The following is a 25,032-nucleotide window of genomic DNA, read 5'->3' as shown; positions in this document are numbered from 1 at the left end:
AGTCCTTAGTGCTGGTGCAGCCTCATCCAAAAGGCCATTTTCTCCTCCTTAAGCTTCACACCCCCATCGTGGTTAAATCCAGCTGCAAGTACTTCTCATCCTTGTTGTAACATAGCCAGTGGGGCAGCTTCCCACCATTGGGGTTTCTGCCCAGAAGAGAGGATTATTCCTGTGCATCTTGCCTCCTTCTCTCACCCTTCTCTCATTCACCTTGCCTCCTTCTCTCACCCTTCCCTCATTCACCTTGCCTTGGGAGTTGGGGGTCCAAGAAGGCTTTACAGAGATGATACTTAGATCTTCAAGAAAGAAGAGGAAAGCGTATAGCAAAGAGGCACCTTCCAGGCAGAGGGAACAGTATGGGCAAAGGGTTGGAGGTATGAAGGCCCAGGGCTTTGGGAGGAAGCGCAAGTACAGGGTTAGGTAAAAACACGGAATGTGTGAAGAGGATGGATCCGGAGAGGAGTTGAAACAGGAAGTGTTTTAAAAAGTTTTGTGCCAAGCTAAGGGGATGGGACTTTACCTGGGAGCAGAGGGAAGCCATGCAGAGTTTGAAGAGGTGATAATTCAGAAAGACCCCTTGAGTGTCATAGGAAGATGGACAGAATGCAGAGAGAATGTGGAGATGGGGAACTAGGCATCTCTGCCAGGGAACCCCCCCCACCCCCCCACAGCCCAGCTTGGTCAGACACCCCTTGATGCTCTCAAAGTGCCTCTGATCCCGCAACACAATCCTCACTAAACCAGATTGTGATTTGATGTTTTTTGTTTGTTTGTTTTGCTTTTAGGGCCACACCTGAGGCATGTGGCGGTTCCCAGGCTAGGGGTCAAATCAGAGCTACAGCTGCCAGCCTACGCCACAGCCACAGCAACGTGGCATCTGAGCTGCACCTGAGACCTACCTTACAGCTCATGGGAACACTGGATCCTTAACCCATCAAAGGAGTCCAGAGATTGAACCCGAGTCCTCATAGATACTGGTTGGGTTCGTTAACTGCTGAGTCACGATGGGAACTCCCCTGATGTTTCTGTTAAACATTAACAAGCCTCTGGAGAAGGGGGTCATGTCTGTGATAGCCTTGAACTCCAGCTCCCAGTATTGAGCTGGGCATGAGAGAGCATTGACAGTGACTGTGGAGTGCTTGAGTGAAGAGTGTGGTCATGGGACAAAGAGGAACCTATTCTAGGGACATCGAGGACCTGGTGACTGACTAGGGAAAGATGGGACATTCTGCTTGGGTTGATCACACATTTTCTGTGGGACATGCAAGGACAAGTATCTGAAACAGCTGGTCATCAGGTTTAGAATGACTGCCCAGATGAGTCAGGGGCCCAGACTCACCCTGTGCTGGCAGAGTTGGCCCAGTATTTCATCATCCAGAGGCTCAGCACCTTCTCCTTCCTGGAGGCAGAATGGAATGTGGCGTTTGGAACAGAGCATGGGGTGCTGACATGTGATCAGCAATGGAAGGTGGGTCAGAATACAAAGGTGGGGAGACTGGAAGTCCAGCGTGGGTGGCAGGTGGGGCTGTAGCCCCTTTGGAGAAGGGCCTCCAGAAGATGAAGCCGATCTCATCCCCATGGTCTGCACCATCAGTGCGGGATTGGTAATGATGCTGGGAGTGTGGTGCTCAATTTGTACACGTAGACAGGGAAGCCAGTATCTATGAACAGGGAAACTGAGAGGGGCTGCAGGAAATGGCCTGGCCTGGGCTTCTCATCCAACCCACGAATTCCACCCACCTGCATCAAGCTGGGTAAAGAGCTTGGGCTTCAGAACCAAGGGAGCAGATTTGAATCCTGTCCATGCCATTCATTAGCCACGTGACCTGGGGCAACTCACTCAACCTCTCTGAGCTGTAGCTCATCTGCCAACTGAGGACATGAAAATAATTCATGGGATTGTGGCAAGGATCGCAGAAGCCTTTCTGAACTTGCCTCTCTCCGTTTAACATTTACGGTTCTTCACTGTCTACCTCTGCAGCCCCTCCTGTGACCTCTCACCCACATGTTGCCCAAGCCCTGGTCAGCCTGGGCAGGATCTCCAAGGTGCCCCTAAGTCTGTCAGTTCTTCCCTGAACATGCTAGGCTGTCTCCTCTGGGCGGACCTTGGTCTTGCCCTCCTCAGCCCCAGGGAACAGCCCCTCTTCTCTCACAGTTGATAGCATGCTGCCTCTTTTGTGGCCACGTGGAATCCTACACCAGCCCAGAGGAACAGAGAGCATGGGTGAGCACTTGGTAAGTCCAGTGGCAGGAGTGGACAGGGGGTGCCCACTCCCAGGGACCCCACATACTTCAGTGATGGCGGGCAGCCTACAGCGTGGAGTGCCCAAAGGTAGTGCCCCCAGCTAGGTCTTCCAGACGGCTCTGTAACATTTTCCAGTCATGGTCATCGATATCACCCAGGTACTCCTCCATCACCAGTGGTAATTGCTCCTTGGTGATATTCTGGCTGGGGAAGCCACATCCACCCTGAGGTATGGGGTGCCAGCTGGGCCGGAGGTGGGCACACCAGTAACTGGACCCAGGCTCAGCAGCCCCAGGGGTTTTTGGCCTGGGGGAAGGGAGACAGGGAGCTTCCCAGGAAGGTCTCCCTCTTTGATGATTCTTACCCCTATGTTTTTGCTGCATGAGAACTGCCTGCCGTGTCCCTGAAGAAGCCCCAGGAGACTTGCCCACCAGCAGCCATCTGATTCCGTGCCAAACCCCAGGCCTCCCAAGAAAGACCTCTGTTCTGGCCGGGAGCCCTTTGTGAAGAGAAGCTACTAGGTAAAAAGCGGGGCGGGGGGGCGGTCAGCCTTGTCCAACCAAACTGAGCACCCCTGACAGCACGGCCCCTCACCAACAGGGTGCGGGTATGCCAGTGCACCTTGGAGATGGTTTCTTTCCTCAGAGGGCGCTGGCTTATCGGGAGTGTCACGATCTGCTCCACAAGACAAAGACCCAGGTGTAGGCCAGTCCCAAACATCAGGAGGGATTCCCGCCAGTGCTACACCAGGCCCCAAGGCTCTTGCCCATGTAAATGGTGAGTTCTCAGAGCACAAAGCCCAGGAAGAGCCCATGACCCTTTCCTGCACTTCTGTTCCCAACCTGTCCATCACCACCAATGAAGTGGGGGCCTGGAGGGTCCCCCACTCCTGAGATGGGTCATCTACCCTGACGCAGGAGCAAGGGAGAACCTCAGGATATACAGCTGCCTGGAGGATAAGAAATGGACAGGATAACCCATCCAAACTATGACCTAAGATTCTGGGGCCCCAAACGTCCAAGAGACCACACTTCTCTCCCCCCATTGTTCCTAGCCAGCTCTCACTACACAGAGACTGCAGGAAGCCCCCAAGCACGGGGCATTCCCAGAGGGGCCACTGGGATCTGACCTAGTGCCCAGCCCTGCTCAAGAGGCACCCTCTGTTACCCCCACTGCAGTGGGCAGCCCTCCTCTTTACTTACAAAAGGCAAGAACCAACTGAACTCTGGGTTGTTGACACCCAAAAGGTAGGGCACAGGTGCAACCTGAGCCTGGGTCAGGCCCTGAAAAAAAAATACAAAAAACAAGAAAAAAGAAAACCCCATCCCTCCCCACATGCCCAGCCTCCTTGTCCTGCTCCTATTGTTGCTATTCACTTATCACTCCCTACAGAGGTGAATATTCATTTATTTGTAGGGTTTATTATCTCTCCTCACTGGAACCCCAGCCCCACGGGCAAAAGACTTTGGCCTAAATAGTTTACCGAGTATCCTAAATACCTGGCGCCCAGTAGATGTTCAATAACTGCTCAGATTACAGAATGGAGCCTGTTCATCTCTTCCGGGTCTTCATGGGAGTGCAGGTGGAAGAATCTCTTTGGGAAGAGAAGCGGACTAGAGTTAAAGGGAGTCTCCCCAATGTGCTCCTGAGTCAGGGTCCCTGGGGTGGTCTGGGTATCAGGTCAGAAGAGTTGTTTGCAGGCAGCTGGGTCAGAGAGCTGGAAGGAACTTCCACCTACCATCTTCTTGGACATACGCATCATCTCGGTCTCTGATCGTGCCCTCGAGCAGTCTACCAGAATCTTTGTGCTGCTGTGGTTGCAACCTGCCAGACGGGCAATCTTCTGTGAAGAGAGGATGTGCTCGGGGGTGCCCTTATCCTGCCTCTCCTTGCTGGACCCTGGGGGAGAGGAGGTCCCTACCTTGGCCACCTTCACTGGGTCAGGAGTGATAAGATTCTGAGTACTGCAGTGCCACTCTGGGAAATGGCCCGATGGAAGAGACCCCAGGCTAAGGGTGATGTCATCTGCCGGGGGTGGGGGAACATGGTACCCATAGATGCACAAGTGGGGTCCACTTGAGCAGTTTTGCATGTCTGTGTGGCCATGGATGGGCAGCCTGAAGGGGCCCAGTGAAGGTAGAAGCTGAGAGGGAGTCAGGAGTTCTGGGTCAGAGTTCTAGAGCCAGTGCTTTCCTGCCTCTGGGCATCCATGTCCTGGTTTGCACAATGTTCCCCAGGGGTCCCAGAGGGATCTGGTGATATTGCAATGGTTCTGCTGTTTAACAACCAGTAAGAGCCTCTCTCTGTTGCTGGGCTAGAAATGTAGGCAGAGTGGACCCCATGGTTCCCATGGCCCCAATTACCTGCACTGATAGCTCCTAGCCTTTCTCTGCTGCCCAAGTTGGGGGGAACAACTATATCAGGGACCTTCCCATCCTACCCCTTGGGCACCTCAGATTTAATGTGCCTCAAACCTGCTCCAGCCTTTCCTAATCCACACCATCCACCTGGCCCCAGGGGCCTTCCCTCTCTCTGCTCATCACATGCTGCAGCTGCCCCCATGCTGTCCACTTGACCTCCTGCTTCACTCGGCAAACATCCTCTACTGTCCTTTCTTCCTGCCTCTATTTCAGAACCAGGTCCCATTAGATAAAACACTCCCCACCCCCAAGTTGATCTCCAAGCCTCAGCTTGTGCTTCTTTTTAACCCCAGTCCCAGCAGATTGAGCCAATCTGATTGCACTACTCCCCTGCTTAAACCCTTTCCCTGTTCTTCAGTGCATTTTTTTTTTTTGTCTTTTGTCTTTGTTGTTGTTGTTGTTGTTGTTATTGTTGCTATTTCTTGGGCCGCTCCCGCGGCATATGGAGGTTCCCAGGCTAGGGGTTGAATCGGAGCTGTAGCCACCGGCCTACGCCAGAGCCACAGCAACGCGGGATCCGAGCCGCGTCTGCAACCTACACCACAGCTCATGGCAACGCCGGATCGTTAACCCACTGAGCAAGGGCAGGGATCGAACCCACAACCTCATGGTTCCTAGTCGGATTCGTTAACCACTGCGCCACGATGGGAACTCCCTTCAGTGCATTTTTAATAAAGTTACTTAACTTCTCTGGGCCTTACTTTCTTCATCTGAACACTTCTCTTTTTGTTGAGTGTAGAAAGGGAATACTTCTCTTTTTGGATTATTGAGGGGATTTAATGAATGAATATATATAAATGCTTGGAAAAGAGTCTGGCACATAGAACATGCTCAAGTTTTTTGAGTATAATCACTGTGGGCCACAAGACCTTGTGCGATGTGGTCCCTGATCACTGCCTAGCCATATGTCCCTCACAGGACACCTGACCTTATCACAATTGCACTCCAGGGACACTCCACATCAGCAGTGCCCCAGGAGTCAGAGGCAAAGCCTAGTCTCTAACCCAGGCCTGACTCAGGCCTAGTCTGTGGCCCCAACCCTGTTGAGAGGGCAGATGGTGGGCTCTATTCTGGGCATAGAGCTCTGGGGGGAACGTGGTGAGGCAGGAAGTGCGGTGTATCTTTCTGGCCCACAACTGATTGGCTGAGTATCCATAGTCTCAGAATTGCCCATCCTGGGCTGGCTTGGTTTTCTCACCAGGGCCACCCACTGAATGGAACGGACATCCTTGGCTGTGAGGGGCAGTACCCACGGCAGGGGTGAGGGCAGGTCTGCGGACCAGAACGTTCTTATACACGCAAATCTTCACATGTAATCTACGCAGAACACATAAGAACATGCGAGCCTGCATCTGTGCCTGAGTTTATCTGGTTACTGCACTCATCAGTCCCGAGATGCACATGGCCCCCTATGACTGGCCAAAGTCACACAGGTCGGATCTCCTCCGAAGCCTTCGATGTTCTCCTGAATCCAGCGCAGAGCCTCAGCTTGGTCCAATAGTGCCCAGTTCCCGCGAGCCTGGCTGTCGCCCATGCTGAGCGCAGGGCTCATGATCAGGGTCCGGAGCCCAAGTGCCTGGGTGCTGTGGGCTCCCGCCTCGACCTGTCCTGTCCCTCAGAGACACGGTCTCCCCACTGCATCCCCTTCCTCATAGTTGGGCTCCGCCCCTGTGAAGCGGTGCCCAGTGCTTGTCCAACAAACATTGGACCACGCCCTGTCAAGCCGCTCTAGCGGATAGGCCCCCACAGGCCACGCCCCTTCCCGTCTACCCGGTCCTCGACTCCCCGCTCCCAGAGGAGGCCCCTTCCCTGGTCCCCAGGCCAGGTTCCCAGCCCCGCCTCTTAAGGAAGCCTAGGATGCCGAGTCTGTGCTGCAGAAGGACGAGCACCACTTTTTCTTTTTCTTTTTTTTTTGTCTTTTTGCTATTTCTTTGGGCCGCTCCCGCAGCATATGGAGGTTCCCAGGCTAGGGGTCGAATCGGAGCTGCAGCCACCGGCCTACGCCAGAGCCACAGCAACGCGGGATCCGAGCCGCGTCTGCAACCTACACCACAGCTCATGGCAACGCCGGATCGTTAACCCACTGAGCAAGGGCAGGGACCGAACCCTCAACCTCATGGTTCCTAGTCGGATTCGTTAACCACTGTGCCACGACGGGAACTCCCGGAGCACCACTTTTTCTCAGGCGAAAAATTCCGAGCCATCGCACATGGAAGCGGAGCCCACGAGAAAGGCACCTCCTGGGAACCAGACCATCACCTGGGAGAGAGCGGGACAGTGGAGTGCCTGAGTGGGATGGTGCATGGTGAGAGGCTGAGTACTCAGCGGTAGTAGAGGGTTCCCATGCACTTACACTGGCCCGCACACACTCAGGTACAGACAGTCCTCACTGAAGCGCTGCCACTCGTATTTTTTGTGTGTTGAAGTACATGGAGGTGATCTCCCCCAGGGCTCCTAAGGGCATCTGCGGGTGCGATGTGAGTTGGGGCCCAGCGCCGAGATGATAATAGGGAGAATATTCCAAACCAGGTTCTGTCACCACGAGGGACTAGAACCCTAAGCAAAATCCAGGCAATGCATGCGTAGGTGCACTTCATTCCCACCTCCCCAAGCCTAAAGACGTACCTGCTCCCCTTCCATTCTTCCCTCAGTCCAAACATACCCTCTACCACCCACCTTCTCCAGCAACTATCCTGTCTCTCTCTCTCCCTCAAGGCCAAACTTTTCAACAAGTTGTCTTTCCCTCCACCCCCACTAGCCACTTCAAGGTCACCAGCAGGCAGCTTGTCTCTATCTCCACAGATTGCCTTCGCCTTCCTTGCTTCACTTCTCAGCCACAGCCAGTGTTGGTAAGATGCTGTCCAATAGATTGCATCCAGTATCCCAGCAGGAAAGCCAAGGTTCTTATTGCCAAGAACTGGGGTTATAAGCAGCTGAGGCATCTGTCCCCAGCCCACTACCAAAGCCATTCCCATCAAGAGGTCACCAATGACTTCCAGCTTCTAAACCTCTGTCATCATCTTACTTGCCCTGGCAGCCCTCTATAGTTGACCATACTTTCCTTCTTAAACAGCTTTGCTTCTCGAGGCTGCTGTAACTCTGCTCTCCAGATTTTCCTGCTACCTCATCGGTGACTCCTTCTCTTCTTCCAGGCCTAAGCAGGGGCTGGGGGTGCTCCAAGCGTCAATGCTTATTACTCTTTTCATGCTGACTCTTCTTTCCTGAGCTGTTGTCCTCCAGGCCCGGGGCTTCACACCATGCTGAAGACCAATCTCCTTCCAGCTCCTTTTATCCAAACCACCTACCCCACATCTTCACATGGATATCTATGAGACATGTCAAACTTAGCATGCCCCAAAACGAACTCTGGTTTTGCCCAAACCTGCTCTTGCCCTAGTCTTCTCCATTTTGATAAATGGTACCTCTAGTCCCCTTGCTGCTCTGCCCCCAAACTACTCATTATCCTTGATTACTCTCCTTCCCTCGTGACTCACATCCCGTACTCCAGCAAATCCTGTCAACTTTACCTTCAAAATAAATCTGGAGTCTGTCCACCCCCACCACCTCCACTATAACTACCTTGGTTGAAACCACCATCTCTGTAACAACTTCCTCTCTCTCTGTTCCCCCCCTTCATCACCACCACACAGTCTGTCCTAAGCCATCCACAAATTCTTATACCTGACACTTTGATTTCCAAAGAGCCAGGGTCTGACAGCTCATGGCCAATGTTCCAATAACTGACATCCAGACTTCTATGCAATGGACACCCCAATCTCTAACCCCCTGATGGTCATGGTTATTCCATGTTCTGTCACCTGATCCATGGACTTCCAAATAACAGTCACACAATGCTCAGAATGCCTGGGCTTCTCTCAACGATGGCCAGTGTTCTAACAACCACTACCCAGTGTTTCAATAAGTCATTCATGTTCTAACAGCGGACACCCTGTTCTTAATAACTACCCAAGGTGGTACTTGTTGTTTAATCAACTGACACCAAGGTCTCACAGTAGACAGTTTTCTAAATCCAATATTTATCCAACTGATGCTGAACATTGTTAATGTTCATTGTGAAATGTTCTGGACAGTGGGTTACTCGGTGATTCGAGTAAACAGTAAATACACTTGTTCTGGGTAAACTGCCAAGCCTCATGCTTCAAAGGGCAGCCATTGTCCCAACATGCTCATGTGATTCAGGGCTTGAGCTGAGCGAGAGGTTGCATTAAGACCTGGGGACGTTAAAACTGCAACTGAGCCTATGCCCTTCCTATCTTGGAGCTCCTTCTGCAGGGAAGGGCTGGGGGTGCCATGTGAACCTGTTTTTAGGCTCAAGCACCAAGGAAGAGGGAAGAGCTCAGGGGTTACTCTGTGTGTGTGTGTGTGTGTGTGTGTGTGTGTGTGTGTGTGTGTACTACTCCTCACACACCTCACACACATTTAGGAAAACTCAGCTCCCTGGCAGGTTCTGGCGGCACATCAGTAAGTACCTCCTCCTTGCCTGGAGCTCTAACATGAGAATCAAGAACAGCATTACCAGTGCTTAAACACCAAGCCACCTCATTTTATTTTGTTTGTTTGTTTGGTTATTTGTTTTTTTTTTTGTCTTTTTAGAGCTGCACCCCGCGGCATATGGAGGTTCCTAGGCTAGGGGTTGAATCGGAGCTGTAGCCACTGGCCTATGCCAGAGCCACAGCAACGCGGGATCCGAGCCGTGTCTGTGACCTACACCACAGCTCATGGTAACACCAGATCCTTGACCCAATAAGCAAGGCCAGGGATCGAACCCGCAACCTCACGGTTCCTAGTCAGATTCGTTAACCACCAAGCCACGACGGGAACTCCCACCACCTCATTTTTTAGGTTTGGAAACCGAGGCCCAGAATGGTCCCAGGCCTGCTTGTGGCCATACAATGCACTCCTTTCAGCGAGTTGTTCAAACCCTGGCCCTGAGGCAGGCATAGGTTCACTGCCTTCCTCAGGATCTGCCCACCTCCCAGGTGACATGCCTCTGGCTCTTAGACAGGGGCATGGGTGGTAGCATCTCTCATTTCTTTCCAGGGCTCTGGGGTTCTGGGGCAGCAAACCTGTGGGCACCCACAGGAGGTCTGGAGAAGGGAACTCCTAGAAAAACATTGATAGGTGTCCTCCCCATGCATATCTACTTTCCTTGGAGGGTCCCCTATTTGGTAACCACTAGAGGCTCCCTGGAGTGCAAGGTACTGAGGAAGAGAGGAGAAGGGTCATCCTCGCCACGGAAAAGACTTTGGCCCATCTGCCATGGGCACCAGCACTAGCTTGAAGCTTTTTTTTTTTTTTTTTTGTCTTTTTGCTGTTTCTTGGGCCGCTCCCGCGGCATATGGAGGTTCCCAGGCTAGGGGTCGAATTGGAGCTGTAGCCTCCAGCCTACGCCAGAACCACAGCAACGCGGGATCCAAGCCGCGTCTGCAACCTACACCACAGCTCACGGCAACGCCGGATCTTTAACCCACTGAGCAAGGGCAGGGACCGACCCCGCAACCACATGGTACCTAGTCGGATTCGTTAACCACTGCACCACGACGGGAACTCCTTGAAGCTTTTTACAGTTGTGTATTTGCCTACTTACTTTCTGTGTTCCTCTTAGTATTTTTCTCTATTGTTATTTAAGATTTCAAAGCTATATTAGTAGGTGCGTAAAAGTTCATGTCTGTTATATGAATACTTTTTCCTTGTTATTTAAAGTATCATTTATTTTGATTTCTGATCATCTGATATTGATACGACTATATCACTTTCTTGTTGCTAACATCTGCCCGGCATATTTCTGGGAAGAAATCACAATATATACATTCTCACTCGAATCCACACTTGCATTAATACTCATATGTATGTACAAATGTATACTTGGGTACATCTTTTTTTTTTTTTTTTTTTTTGTCTTTTTGCCTTTTCTAGGGCAGCTCCCATGGCATATGGAGGTTACCAGGCTAGGGGCCTAATCGGAGCTGTAGCCACTGGCCTACACCAGAGCCACAGCAATGCGGGATCCAAGCTGAGTCTGCGACCTAAACCACAGCTCAGGGCAATGCCAGATCCTTAACCCACTGAGCAAGGCCAGGGATCGAACCCGCAACCTCATGGTTCCTAGTCGGATTCGTTAACCACTGCGCCACGACGGGAACTCCGAGCATAGCTCACTTACAAAAAAATAAACGGGAAATACAAGAATTAAATGTGTGCCCATGTGCTTATAAGTATAGTTATACATGGGTTACAATGTATCCATTCTTATATGGGGGAGGGGTGCACTACAAGCATACCTACCCCATAGCCAGCTCTTGCAATGGATGCAAATTAGGCCAAGTTGAATTTAGATTCTGCCTATGGGCACTACTAGGCTCTCATCCTCACTCCTATTGCCAAGGGTTGCCGAGGCCTCACATTTATTGCTCCTTCCTGAAGCACTTTTGTCACTTCTTTTTTCTACTCCCTTATCAAAACTGAATTTTTCTGTGTCCTGGTCCCCTGGGGCTCATACTGCAAAGGGAGAGAAAGAAAATCTGATCTAGATATTTTTTAATGGCCACACCTGCAGCATATGGAAGTTCCTGGGCGAGGGAATGAATCAGGGCTGCACCTGCTGGCCTATGCCACAGCCACAGCAACAACGGATACTTAACCCACTGAGCGAGGGCAAGGATCAAACCTACATCCTCATGGACACTATGTCGGATTCTTAACCCACTGAGTTGAAACAGGAACTCCTGATCCAAATACTATTGAATTTGATTACGCATCAGAATTACCTGGGAGGAGTTCCCATTGTGGCTCAGCAGAATCGAATCTGACTAGTACCCATGAGGACACAGGTTTGATACCTGGTCTCAATCAGTGGGTTAAGGATCTGGCATTGCCGTGATGGTGTAGGTTACAGACGCGGCTTGGATATGGTGTTGCTGTGGTGTGGCCGGAAGCTACAGCTCTGATTCAACTGCTAGCCTGGGACCCTCCATACGCCATGGGTGCAGCCTTAAAAACCAAAAAAAAAAAAAAAAGATCCAGCATAGCCTCAAGCTGTGGTGTAGGTTGTGGATGCATCTCAGATCTGGCATTGATGTGGCTGTGGGGTAGGCTGGCTGCTGTGGCTATGATTCAGCCCCTAGCCTGGGAACCTCCATATGCCATGGGTGTATCCCTAAAGAGACAAAAAAAAAAAATTTTTTTTAAAGAATTATCTGGTAAATATCATTGGAGAATTTAGATTCCTAGGTCCCACAACTTCTGAAAGAGAATCTCAGGTTGCATCAGGAAATTAGATTTACAACTCCCTCCAGGACATTTTGATGCAACTGGTTTTTGGAATAGCATTTGGTAAAGGTGTGGTAGAACACACCGTCACATCGCAGCTGCAGGTGGCCAAAAATACCTCTCTGCCCACATCCCCAGGTCTCTCTAGGTCTTCTATAAGCAATATTAGAGTACAAAGGAGTGGCTGTAACGGTGGTCCTTCAGGCCAGTGGGGACAAGGGGCCATCGCAAACCTCCTCTGTGTGATTAGCCCTTTTGCAATTTACACAGCTCTTTCACATGGCCCTCTCACTGGTCCTGGGCTTCTCATTGGCCCTGGGAGAAGCCGGGTGAGGCCTAGAGGCCCAGAGGCCCAGAGGTGTCCAGTGACTAGCTTGAGGTCTCACGGGACAGAGCCAAGAGGCCAAAGTCTGTCACATTACCCAGATTTGCCCTGAATTCTGGGTCTATTCATAACTGAATAGCCAACAACTATGATTTACTGAGCCTTTATTATGGCCTGGTACTGTGCCCAAACACTGACATGTGCTTTCCCCTCATCCTCCTAAAAAAACGTACAAGGTAACTGTTACTACTTTCCCACTACACAAATGTGGAAGCAAAAGTTCAAAGGGGCATATAACTTGCTCAAGGTCACAAACAGTGTCTCAGGTCAGAGTTTCACACTAACAGTAGGGTTTTACCGTCCTCACCCCAGCCTCTGGGGGCACCTAAGCATGTGACAAAAGTGTTCTAGAACCCCGAACGGGGAGCTGACATGGAGTGGTCTCCATCCCAGTGCTGCTACCCAGAGGCAAGATGTTAGCACATATGAAAAAAATATTCCACGTTTTTAGTAGTATAAAACACTAACTAGAACCAAGAGTTACAATTTCTACTTAATAAATTAAAACTGATGACACTCAGTTCTGGCAAAGATATGATGAAAGGACATTTACATATACTGTTGGCGGAGGATAAATTGATACAATGCTTTGGGAAAATAATTTGGCAAAATATAAAAGAGCCATAAAATATTCACATGCTTTGATTCAGTAATTTCATTTCTAGATCCCTCCCTATGAAAACAGTCAGAAATGCATTGAAACAAAGACCTTTATGAACCATAGTCATATATGCCGAAGTGAATTTGGGAAGCATTGTTTACATCTGGGGACCAGGCAAAGTAAATAGGTATAAACTCAAGTTATGAACTGTTTATGGCAAGATTTTTTTTTTTTGGTCTTTTTGCCTTTTCTAGGGCCGCTTCCCACAGCACATGAAGGTTCCCAGGCTAGGGGTCTAATCAGAGCTGTAGCCACTGGCCTACACCAGAGCCACAACAACGTGGGATCTGTGCCGCGTCTGCAAGCTACACCCACAGCTCAGGGCAATGCTGGATCCTTAACCCACTGAGCAAGGCCAGGGATCAAACCTGCAACCTCATGGTTCCTAGTCGGATTCGTTAACCACTGCGCCACGACAGGAACTCCTGTTTGCAGTAAGATTTAAGTGAAAAAAACAAAACAAAACAGAGTAAAAAACTGATAATGCCATTTGCAGCAACATGGATGGATCTTTCACACTAAGTGAAGTAAGTCAGATAGAGAAAGACAAATACCATATGATATCACTTATATCTGGAATCTAATATACAGCACAAATGAACCTTTCCACAGAAAAGAAAATCATGGACTTGAAGAACAGACTTGCAGTTACCTGGCGGGGGGGAGGGAGAGGGATGGACTGGGAATTTGGGGTGAATAGATGCAAACCATTCCATTTGGAATGAATAAGCAATGAGATCCTGCTGTATAGCACTGGGAACTATATCTAGTCACTTATGATGGAGGATAATGTAAGAAAAAGAATGTATATGTATGTGCGACTGGGTCACTTTGCTGTACAGCAGCAACTGACAGAACAACTGCAAACCAATTATAATGGAAAAAATAAAAATCATTAAAAAAACCTGTGTATATGCTAATATCAGAGCTATGCACAAATATGCAGTAAAAAAACTAAAAGAAAATGTGCCATGGAGTTCCCGTCGTGGCGCAGTGGTTAACGAATCCGACTAGGAACCAGGAGGTTGCGGGTTCAGTCCCTGCCCTTGTTCAGTGGGTTAATGATCCGGCGTTGCCGTGAGCTGTGGTGTAGGTTGCAGACGCGGCTCGGATCCTGAATTGCTATGGCTCTGGCGTAGGCCAGTGGCTACAGCTCCGATTCGACCCCTAGTCTGGGAACCTCCATATGCCGTGGGAGCGACCCAAAGAAATAGCAAAAAGACAAAAAAAAAAAAAAAATTTAGTGTATAGCACTGGGAACTATTAGTGTATAGCACTGGCTCCGGCCAGATGGAGCATGATAATGTGAGAAAAAAGAATGTATACATGTATGTGTGACTGGGTCACCTTGCTGTATAGTAGAAAATCGACAGAACACTGTAAACCAGCTATAATGGAAAAAATCAAAATCAAAAAAAGTAAAAAAAAAAAATTAGGAGTTCTCTTGTGGCACAGAGGGTTAAGAATCTGGAATTGTCACTGCAATGGTTCAGGTTGTTGTTGTGGCTTGGGTTTGACTACTGGCCCAGGAACTTACCAGGTGTGACCAAAAAAATTAATTCATTTATGTAGACAAATCTAATTTATTTGCTTTTTTTTTCTTTTTCTTTTTAGGGCCACACTCATGGCATATGGAGATTCCCAGGCTAGGGGCCAAAAAGGGGCTGTAGCCACTGGCCTATACCACAGCCACAGCAATGCCAGATCCGAGCTGCGTCTGCGACCTACACCACAGCTCATGGCAACACCAGATCCTCAACCCACTGAGTGAAGCCAGGAATCAAACCTGTGTCCTCATGGATGCTAATCAGATTCATTTCCACTGAGCCACGACAGGAACTCCGACAAATCTAATTTATGATAGAAGTCAGAACAGTGGTTACTTTGAGAGTATTGACTGGGAAGGGGTATGCTGGGTTCTGGAAATGTTTTAGATCTTGATCTGGTTGGTGGTTACATGATGGTCACACATGTGCACACACATGCTTTTATATATATATATATACACACTAATGTAATACTAATTTTACATATTAATTTTATAAAGATATACATCATAAATTATAAACATAAAATTATAAGATATATTTTATAATTATAATTATATAATATTATTTTTATAAATGTTCATACTCCCAGCTGCCCACCCCCCTACCTGCCCAGATCTCTATATGTCCCTGCCCCACTGCCCCCAGAAGAAGTTGAGCTGGGGGCCTGTCCCTGTTTCCCTCATGTCCCTCTTGCCCAATACCATTAGGAAGCAGGGGGCTTACCCAGAGTGGCCTGCACCTCTATGCAGAGGGTGAGGCTCAGGCAGAGAATCCAACACATGCTCCAGCTGGCCGGCTCCTGCCCTGGGCTGGGATGATGTCCACACCGCAAATGTCAGATGGGAGCTGTATCTGCAGCGTGTAAGCACTGGGCAGTCCCACTTTTATCTTCCTTTAATCACCACCAGCAGGTATGGGGTGGAAGATAATGTGAGCAACTCTCCGATCACTCCACAGCCTTGTCTCTGTCTGGAGGTGACAGGTCACAATAGATGGTCTTGGCTCGTCACAAAACTGACCAGCCTGCAATCCTTTCATAGTGTGCTAATCTGTGCAATGGGCTTAAAGTTGAGGTCACATGGGTCAAGCTTTGGGCACAGAGTAGGTGCTGAGGTTGGAGCAGAACACCTGGGTACTCGGCCCTTTGCCCTCAGGTTTCCACCTGTGGATTTAAAGGCCTCAGGGCCCCCTGCTCCCCTCTGCTTTGTCCAGTCTCTCTCTCTCTCTCTCTCTCTTTTTTTTTTTTTTTTGTCTTTTCTAGGGCTGCTCCCTCAGCATATGGAGATTCCCAGGCTAGGGGTCTACGCCACAGCCACAGCAACATGGGATCCAAGCCTCAACTGCAACCTGCACCACAGCTCACAGTAACGCCAGATCCTTAACTCACTGAGCAAGGCCAGGGATTGAACCCGTAACCTTGTGGTTCCTAGTCCGATTCATTAACCACTGAGCCACGACGGGAACTCTTGTCCAGTCTCTTTTACAGGCACTTCCTGCAGGAACAGGTGTGGGGAGAAGAGGGCCACTCCATCTTCATTCAAAGGCAAGACTGCTCACAGTGAGGCAACAGCTCTCTCCAAAGAAAACCTCTCACCTACCTCTTTCCCCCTTCACACTCTCTTTTCTCAAGCCTTGAATGGCTGAAGCGTCCAGGAATTGCGGAGATGGTTCTCGGACCATTTTCTACAAAATTCTCATGTGCCAATATGGCTTGGGGACCTTCATGTCCCCTACACCTTGGGGTCTCGCCCCCTCCCCTTACACCCTACCTGTTGGCAAAGCAGGAGCCTTCATCCTTCCATGGCATGAATAATGCAGCCTTTCCTGAGGTTGTTGAACAACATGGAGCAAGAGCCTTAAAGGTGCCCCAGGCTTTGACTGAGATTTGGTCTGGGAGACCGCCCGAAACACACGAAAAATTGTTCCTATGATGAGTGTCCTATAGCCTTGTTGACAACAGCCTCATCCAAACAGGACCTGAGGGGATAGGGGAGGAAGGGATGTTAATTCTACAGAGCCAAATACACGCCGCACAGTTCGTAATACTGTGTTCCATTAAGACTCTATAGCAGCCAGCTGGTGCTAAGCTAGGCTCCTGAGTTTTAATCCCGGCACTGCCCCTTATGAGCTGTGCGACCTTGGGGAAAATCTCTTAACTTCTCTGGACTTCAGTATCTCCATCCGTAAAATCTGCACAGTAACAGTACTCATCTCATAGGGTTGCAGTGAGGGTTAAAGGCATTAATGTAGGTTCAGCATTTAAAGGGAAAACCCATTGTGTCAGCCGTTGTCATCAGTACTTGGGAAAAGGCTGATGTAGTGAAATAACTTGATAAAGCAGAATTTGAAATTGTATATTGAATATGATATATTAGCTATGGAAAGGACATGCCAAAAATACTCCAAAGATGTCTAAAGTAACAGATAGGAAGGACTGATGCCAAAATGGTATCTATGTTTGGCTCTAAGTTATAGTCATTGGTGACTTTGATGTTTTTTTTTTCCTTTAACTTTTTTGTACTTCCCATATTTTCTCTAACCAACATTAGCAGAGAGTTCACTGTAATTGCGAGGTTTAAAGGGGCAGGTACGGGAGGACAGGGAAGGTGGGGCCAAGGAAGCAGAGGCTATTAGCAGCTCCATCTGGCCTGGACCATGTTCTTCTTCCTGGACTAGATTCCCCTTCATGTGACCTCACTCTGCTGGTTCCCCTGTGGGTTATGTGTGGCCACATCAAGAGGAGTATGGAGCCTAGTCTGAGGGAGGTGACAGAGCCACTTGGTTGTGTTCCCCAGGCTCTGACACAGTTGGTTTATCTGTATGCGCTAAGCATGAGTCCCTCAAAGCAAGGGCCAAACTGGGGTGGGGTGGGGTGGAGGACAAGGGAAAGGGGTGGTGGGCCTTAAGGGCCAGTCCTGCCAGCAGCTGGCTGTGCTCCTGCCAATTCTCCCTGGGGAAGAAACAACCTTTTACCTGGTCCATATGGGTGGCAGTTGTGCCAGGCCAGGCTCCTCAGTGGCGTCCCTAGGACTCAGGTTGTCACTATCCATGGCTCACCTGGGATACAGGGAATGTTGAATAGATAGGTAGCTAGGTCAGCCAGGTGGCCCTGGTGCAACATTACCTTAGGGGTAAGAACCGGAGATTTTTTTTTTTTTCTTGTTTTTTAGAGCCGAACCCGAGGCATATGGAGGTTCCCAGGCTAGGGGTCGAATCGGAGCTAGAGCTGCCGGCCTACACCACAGCCACAGCAACGTGGAATCCAAGTCACGTCTGTGACCTACACCACAGCTCACAGCAACGCTGGATCCTTAACCCACTGATTGAAGTCAAGGATCAAAGCTGCATTCTCATGGATACTAGTCAGGTTTAATACCACTCAGCACAACGGGGACTCCAGATCTGAGGTTCTATATTTAATACTAGGAGACCTCTCTCCTAAGTCCCCCAGCATCCTCTGCTTTTGGGGGGAGAACAAGTCTCCACCTGGCTCACCATTTGGCTTTAGACATAAGTAGATGTGTCTGGCAAGTGAGGTGAGTTGGCATTAGAGGTCAGATCACAGGGTGAAGCCAAGGTCCTGGAGAGAAGGAGCCTGAGCTTGGAGGCAGCTCAGCAGCTGGGTCTGGGGTAAAGACAGAGAGCCTGGTTCTGGGCTCAGCAGTGTCCTGACCTGACCTCCCACCCACAGGGGCAATAAAGGGTACCTTCAAGGGTAGAAGAATCATCTCTCTGAGCTGAGACCCTGGGCATAAGCAGTTCAGCTGTGTGAAGACTCTCACCAGAATATATCAAAATGAGGGGACTTACCGTTCTCCATTCAAAGGTAGCAACTGCAGAGCCAGGGAGAGATGTGTCTGTCAGCATGGCACCATCAAGGAAACTTTTGGACCTCCAGGCTAGCAGGGATTCAAAGATGACCAGCACTGAAAAGGGCCAGAGGCCAGTGCCAGGGCTAAGTTGAGAGTGAGGGTAGGGAAGTATAGCCAAGACCAAGCCATGGATGGTGGGTATAGACAGGACCCCCTGGGAAGGGGTTGACCAGTGTGCCAGCCATCTCTGCAGCCACATGTGGCTGCTCAATAAAGCACAGCCTTGCAGTTCTCTTGTGCCACCTTGGGTTAAGGATCTGGCATTGCTGTGGTGTGGGTTTGATCTCTGGCCTGCCCCCGCCCCCCGTCCCCCCACCAAAAAAAAAAAAGAAAAAAAAAATCCTAAACAAAAAAGGCCAAAACGTACACTGAAAATTTCAAAACAAAGTTGTAAGACATTAAAGTAGATCTAAATGAATGGGAAACATCCCATGTTCATGGATGAAAGGACTTAATAGTGTTAAAATGGTAAATACTCCCAAGATTGATCTATAGATTCAATGCCACCCCTATATAAAGCTTGGCTGATTTCTTGGGAGAAACTGCCAAACAGATTCTACAATTCATGTGGAATTACAAGGGACCTAGAATAGAATTTTGAACAAGAATAACATAGGAGTTCCTGTCATGGCACAGTGGAAAGGAATCTGACTAGGAACCGTGGGGTTGTGGGTTCCATCCCTGGCCTCGTTCAGTGGGTTAAGGATCCAGCGTTGCCATGAGCTGTGGTGTAGGTCACAGATGTGGCATGGACCTGGCGTTGCTGTGGCTGTGGCACAGGCCAGTAGCTGTAGCTCCGATTGGACCCCTAACCTGGGAACCTCCATATGCCTCGGGTGTGGCCCTAAAAAGACAAGACAAAAAAAAAAAAAAAAAAGAATTGAGAGTGCTTAAAAAAAACATGTAACTGTGATCAGCTGGTTTTCAACAAGGATGCCAAGGTCCTTTCAACAAATGTTGAAATGGGACAACTGGGTATGCAAAAGAATGAAGAAAGTGAAAATAATCCATAGAATGGAAGAAAATATTTGCAAGTGGCAGATATGATAAGAGACTTGCATCCAGAATATAAAAAGAATTTACAATTCAATAACAAAAAGACAGATAACCCAATTCAAAAATGGGCAATGGACTGAAGAATATTTCTCTAAGTAACATATATTTAAAAGGCCAATAAAGTCAGATAATAAAAGTTGCCAAAGAAGTGGAGAAATCTAAATTCTCATAGACTTCTGATGGGGATGTACAATGATGTCGCCACTTTGGAAAACAGTCTGGCAGTTCCTCAAATGATTAAACCTAAAAGTTACCATACGACCTAGCAATTCTACATATACATATCTCCAAGAAAAATAAAGACAGATGTTCACACAAAAACCTGTATACTAACGTTTACGGCAGCATTACTGATAAGAGCTGCAGGTAGAAACAACTCAAATGTTCATGAACTGATAAATGGATAAACAAAATGTGGCATATCCACATAACGGAGTATTATTTGGCCAAAAAGAATGAAATATTGATACACACTACAACATGGATGAACCTTGAAAACAACTGTACTAAATGAAAGAAGCTAGTACACAAATGACTACATATCACATGATTCTATGACTATGAAATGGGAGAATAGGGAAACCAGTAAAGACAGGAAGTAGATTAATGGTTTTTTAGGGCTGGGGGTGGGGCAGAAAAGAGGACTGATAGGTAAGTGTATGGGGTTTCTTTTGGGTGGGGGCACACCCATAGCATGTGGAAGTTCTTGGGCCAGGCATCAAACCTGCTACACAGTAGCCACCCAAGCTGCTTCAGTGACAAGTTGCAAAACTACAACACAGTGACTCAGCAATTCCATGTCACTTCACTAATTCCCCTGGGGGCCATATACTGAATGGAATGTGTCCCTATGTTCACCAGAAGACATGGGGTTAGAAATTTCCTATCAATACCATTCATAACAGTCCCAACCTGGAAACTACCCGAATGCCCGTTAGGAGGAGGGGGAGGCATGGGGTAATGCACACAGTGAGAGACTCTGCACCAGTGAGACTGAACAAGCCACAGCTCCTTGCATGCATATTAGACATGATGTTGAGTGACAGTAGCCTGACACAAACAGTTTATACAGTGTAACCCCACTTTTAGACCATTTCACTGACTCATACAGTCTGTGATTCCATTAAGCAGGTAAACTGCATCTATGCCATGGGAGTCAGTACAAGGGTGACTTTTGGGTGGCAGTGACTGGAAAAGGCAGGAGTGGGGCTGGTTTTAGGGGCTAACAATGTTCTGTTTCTTGAGCCCAAGTGCTGGTTACACACTGCTGTGTTCACTTTGTGAAAGTGTATACTTTGGATGTGTGTAGTCTTTGTACATACATTAGGCTTCAACATAAACGTTTACTAAAAAAGGAAAAATAAAGGTTGGGGGGGAATTTTCCGGGAGGAGTAACTCTTGAAAGAATGTGAACCCGGGCAAAGCGCAGAGCTGCAGACCACTCCTGACGGCAGGAGTGGGCTGCTGAAACACTGGACAGGAAAAAAGGATGAGATTCTATGTGGGGGGAAGGGCTAGGAATCAGAAAATACGACTTGTTTTGAAGGTAGCCTTCAGTCATGGTGTAAGGAAGCAATGCTGACCGCAGACGGACAGGAGAAAAGGGTCTATGACCTCCACAGCCTGAGGGGTACCCCCAGGGAGTGTCTCTGGGGACTGAGTCACATTCCAGTTACCAGGAAGTAAGTTTGAGAGCCCTTGAGGCGTGCAGGGGCCCTCAGGGGTTGCTGTCGCGTCCACAGCTGTGTGAGGCTGCACTGAATTGAGGAAGCAGCTATGGATGAGGATGTGACTGAGCCCCGCCTGGGCGGTCCTATCTGCTCCCTCCCATGGGTGGGAGGTCAGGTCAGGACGCTGCTGGGCCCAGAACCAGGCTCTCTGTCTTCACCCCAGACCCAGCTGCTGAGCTGGCTCCAAGCTCAGGCCCCTTCTCTTCAGGACCTTGGCTTCACCCTGTGACCTGGCCTCTAATGCCAACCCACCGCATTTGCCAGACACATCTACTTATGTCTAAAGTCAAATAGTGGACTAGATGGAGACTTGGTCTCCCCCCAAGAAGCAGAGGATGCTTGGGGTCTCAGGAGAGGGGTCACCTAGTGCTACACACCAGAATCTCAGATCTGGCCCAGCTAAGGCTCTTTATAAATATCTTTATTGTTGTCATTGGTGCCATCATTATCAGTATTCCTATTTTATAGATCAGGAAACTGAGACCAAGAATGGAGAACTGACTTGGCCAAGGCCCTGCTACAAGTGTGAGTTGTGTTGCACAGGTGAAGGCAGATTATTGCAAGTGGGAGAACAAAGGATGTGGCCTTTGCTTATGCTGTTCCCTCTACATGGAATGCCCTTCCCTGCATTGTCAACCAGGTGAACTCCTAGTTATCCTCCAAAATTCAGCTCATCCCCTTCCAGGGTGCCTTTCTGAATGTGCCACTCTGCCACAGGATGGAGCCAGACCCCTGCAGCTTCTTGCATGAGACCAGCCTGCCTAGGCTTACTGCGGAGAAAGAGCGCCCGAGTCTCCTCTGAGAGGGAAGGACTGACCTGAGCTCCTGGAGATACTCAGGCCAGAGTTGGACTCCCAGATGCCCTGGCTGCCCACAGCAGGGCTTACCAAATGGCCTGGAAGTGACCTTGGACTGGGGTAGCAGAATGAGAAGCTCAGACCTGACCTTGCAGAATGTCTGATTGAATTCGGAGACAAGGGAGGAATTCCCATGACCCACCTTTTTCAGGGGGGCCTAACACAGTGTAGTCCCTACCCTGGCTTCAGAGGTCCTGAGGCCACCTACCTTCGGACTCTCTTGCTGCTCTTTCCCAGAACTCTGGCCTGGCGTTTCTAGTGCCACTCTCCAAGCCCAGACCCGGCCACATGGGGGCTGGGGAGCAGCCCCGCAGGAATGGAGGTTGTGGGGACCAAGGTGTGGGTGGGGCTCTGGGAGGGTGGGAAGAGCCAGAAGCCTCACCCATATTGTGGGAGAAGGGTCACAGAGAGCCTGACAGGGGCCTGTCCCAGTCATACTGCAAGTCAGATTCCTCCCGGCCCTCAGGGTGGTGACCTTAGGCAGCTCCCACCACAGGGGATGGTCCTGGCCGAGGCCGGGCACTAGCTCTGGGGCCTGCCCTGGCTCTGCCTCATCCGTCAACTTCCACACAGAAGTATGTGCGTGGACCAGGCAGGGTTGATGGGACTCTGACCACCCACACGCCTGGTCTATCTTGCTGCCCCGAGACCTCATGTGTTGATTCTGCGTCTGCTCTGAGGGCTGGCTGCCTGGTCTCCAAGGAGGCCCGAACGTCCCCATGCCACCCCCCCCACCCCACCCCCCGCCTACCTCTTCTAAGAGGAGTCATGGTCTGGCTCACAGTTTTCACTTCCTTGGGGCCTTAGATGATGCTGGGGGTTCGTGAGGCCTGGAGACTAGAGGGAAGGATGGCCTGGATGCTGACCCCTCATGGGTAGAGAGACTCAACCCAGCCCCTTTCCCTGTAGCTCCCCCACTATGGTCAGTGGGGGTGAGGCCCTGCGGTCAGGCTGGGGGAGCATTGTGCATGCTGAGCCACCACAGTGTTCTGAGTCTAGGCCCAAAGGACAGAGGGCGCCCCAGGCAGGCATCTGAGTAGGAGCAGGGCTAGGCCCCATCATCTGCCTGTGGGCTGTGCCGCCTGAGCGCTTGCAAAACTGCTCCCTTTGGGCCTCCCTTGCTGGCCGTGCTACCTATCAGAATTCCAGGTCCTCCGGCTATATCAGCCCCTCAGACCTCAACTCCAGCAGCTGGAAAGGCACATTCTTGAGGGAGAAGGGCATGGACGTTGAAGGCCCACAGACTTAGGGGAGTACTGGCTCTGTCCTCTCTCTCTGCCCGGCCTCAGGCAAACACTTGCCCTTTCTGAGTCTCAGCTTCTTCATCTGTAAAGTGGGGATCCACTCAGGAGCCCAGAGGATTGCCTAAAGCTCACAGAGACTATTCAGGGACCAGAGGGCGGTCCAGAGACCCAAGGGTGAGGAAGAATGTGTGTGAACTAGAGCACAGGGCGGAGCTCAGCAGGTCTCTTACCGTGGGGTCTGGCCAGCTGGTTGCCTTGTGCCCTGGTCAAGACCCCCAGAATCTGAAGAGTCAGCTCAGGGACGGTAGGGAGGGGTGACCCCACTTCTGGAGAGGCTCTAGTGGGCAATGACATCTCAAGGCATGAGGGCTCAGGGGCTGACGGGGAGGGAAGCCCACGGGCTGGGGCAGAGGGAGGAGTGATGTGTGGGCACCACTATTCTTGAGAAATGGAGCTGGTGTTCCCCTGCCAAATATCTTTCTGTTCTTGGAGAAGCTTTCCCAAAGCCTGGGAAAGCTGGGCTGGGAACTGGGGTCTGGGAGCAAGTACCTGGTACCTCTAAAATGTGAGAAGAGGGGCTGCAGGTAAAGTGTGGAGGGGCTTGGATGATGGCTTCCTTGAGACCCCCGGGGAGGACCAGAGACTCCCAGACATCACAGGGGTCCATCTGCCTCTGGGCAGACATGGACCCAAGAGTTATTTTAAGGTGAAAGAGCCCTATGCTAAAATTATGACACCCTCTAACAGTCCCAAATCCGTCTGTCTTTGAATTACGGTCAAGGGAGCCATATGATTTTTCAGACAGTGTGAGTGAAGTCTGTGTCCATACCTACCCTTGGCAGCAATTACTGACCGTCTGCTGTGTGTCGGGCCCTATTTTAGGCGTTTGTGGCTAATTATCATTCAGTCCTCGCAGCAGATCCATGAAGGGGGAACGTCGCCATTGCCCTCATTTTACGGATGGGAAAATGAAGGAACAAAGAAGCTAAATAATTTTCTCAGAGGTACACATCTAGCGAATTGCTGAACTGGACCGGAACCCTATTCATGGGCGGGGGGGACTGCCCGAGTATGTGAGTTACTGTGTGGCACTGGGTTTGCACACGGTTGTCTGTATCTACTGGGAACACCTACCAGACCCCTGTCCGGTGACTGGGTCCGGGTGTACACATCTGATCCTGCAGTGCCCCAGCGCTCACACACTCACACGGCTCACAGGCCCCCAGCCTCTGCCCTGCAGGGCCTGCTCCATCTGGGTTGTGGGTGGCCCTGGCTTGCTTCCCTCAGCTTTGTGGCTGCTGGGTTCCCACTCAGGGTGGAGCCATCAGGGGGTTGAGAACACCCTGGCCAGAGGTGGGTGGGACTCCAGGGAAGCAGGACTAGAGAGGTAGAGGGACTGGAACCCCAGGAGCACTGACCTTGTATAAGCACAGCCTCCCTCCCCCGGGTGGGGAAAACCCTAGAAGCTGGGGGTTAGGGGAGGAGAGGAAGGGAAAGTTGGCAGAGGGACAGGGTCTGAAGCCTCCCTAGCACGCTTGGCCACCTTCTCCAGTGCCCTCTGGGAATGGGGACACCAAAGCTGGTGATGTCAGAGTTCCTGTCGTGGCTCAGTGGAAACGAATCTGACTAGTACCCATGAGGTTGCGGGTTCGATCCCTGGCCTCGCTCAGTGGGTTAAGGATCTGGCGTTGCCATGAACTGTGGTGTAGGTTGAAGATGCGG

At 50.1% G+C, this 25,032-nt stretch overlaps 2 protein-coding genes and 1 long non-coding RNA gene across 3 annotated transcripts in view; 1 reads left to right on the top strand and 2 right to left on the bottom strand.

Moving 5' to 3' along the window:
* TK2 (thymidine kinase 2) overlaps positions 1-25,032 on the top strand; it is a 1,024,677-nt gene that overhangs the window by 587,075 nt on the left and 412,570 nt on the right. The window lies entirely within an intron of this gene.
* On the bottom strand, positions 1,323-7,871 carry LOC110261349 (carboxylesterase 4A). The gene is given in 13 exon segments (XM_084959098.1): positions 1,323-1,605; positions 1,607-1,661; positions 2,292-2,445; positions 2,840-2,920; positions 3,448-3,528; positions 3,771-3,839; positions 3,984-4,088; positions 4,167-4,207; positions 4,210-4,270; positions 6,042-6,091; positions 6,094-6,209; positions 6,211-6,273; positions 7,789-7,871. Coding segments are annotated over 13 exon segments (1,182 nt in total). The 3' UTR covers positions 1,323-1,382.
* On the bottom strand, positions 15,786-18,493 carry LOC110260940 (uncharacterized). Its single transcript, XR_002344557.2, has 3 exons — positions 18,362-18,493; positions 17,525-17,608; positions 15,786-16,528 (listed from the first exon to the last, which is right to left on the bottom strand). It is a non-coding gene; the product is annotated as an uncharacterized LOC110260940 (long non-coding RNA).

The sequence above is a fragment of the Sus scrofa genome, chromosome 6 (assembly GCF_054392235.1).
Source record: "Sus scrofa isolate SSC_HxYL_T2T_F1_AM1 chromosome 6, Sscrofa_HxYL_maternal_Yorkshire_Landrace_v2.0, whole genome shotgun sequence".
Classification (NCBI taxonomy): domain Eukaryota; kingdom Metazoa; phylum Chordata; class Mammalia; order Artiodactyla; family Suidae; genus Sus; species Sus scrofa.
The sequence above is the reverse complement of the archived record's forward strand: the minus strand, read 5'-3'. Positions and strand labels throughout refer to the sequence as shown.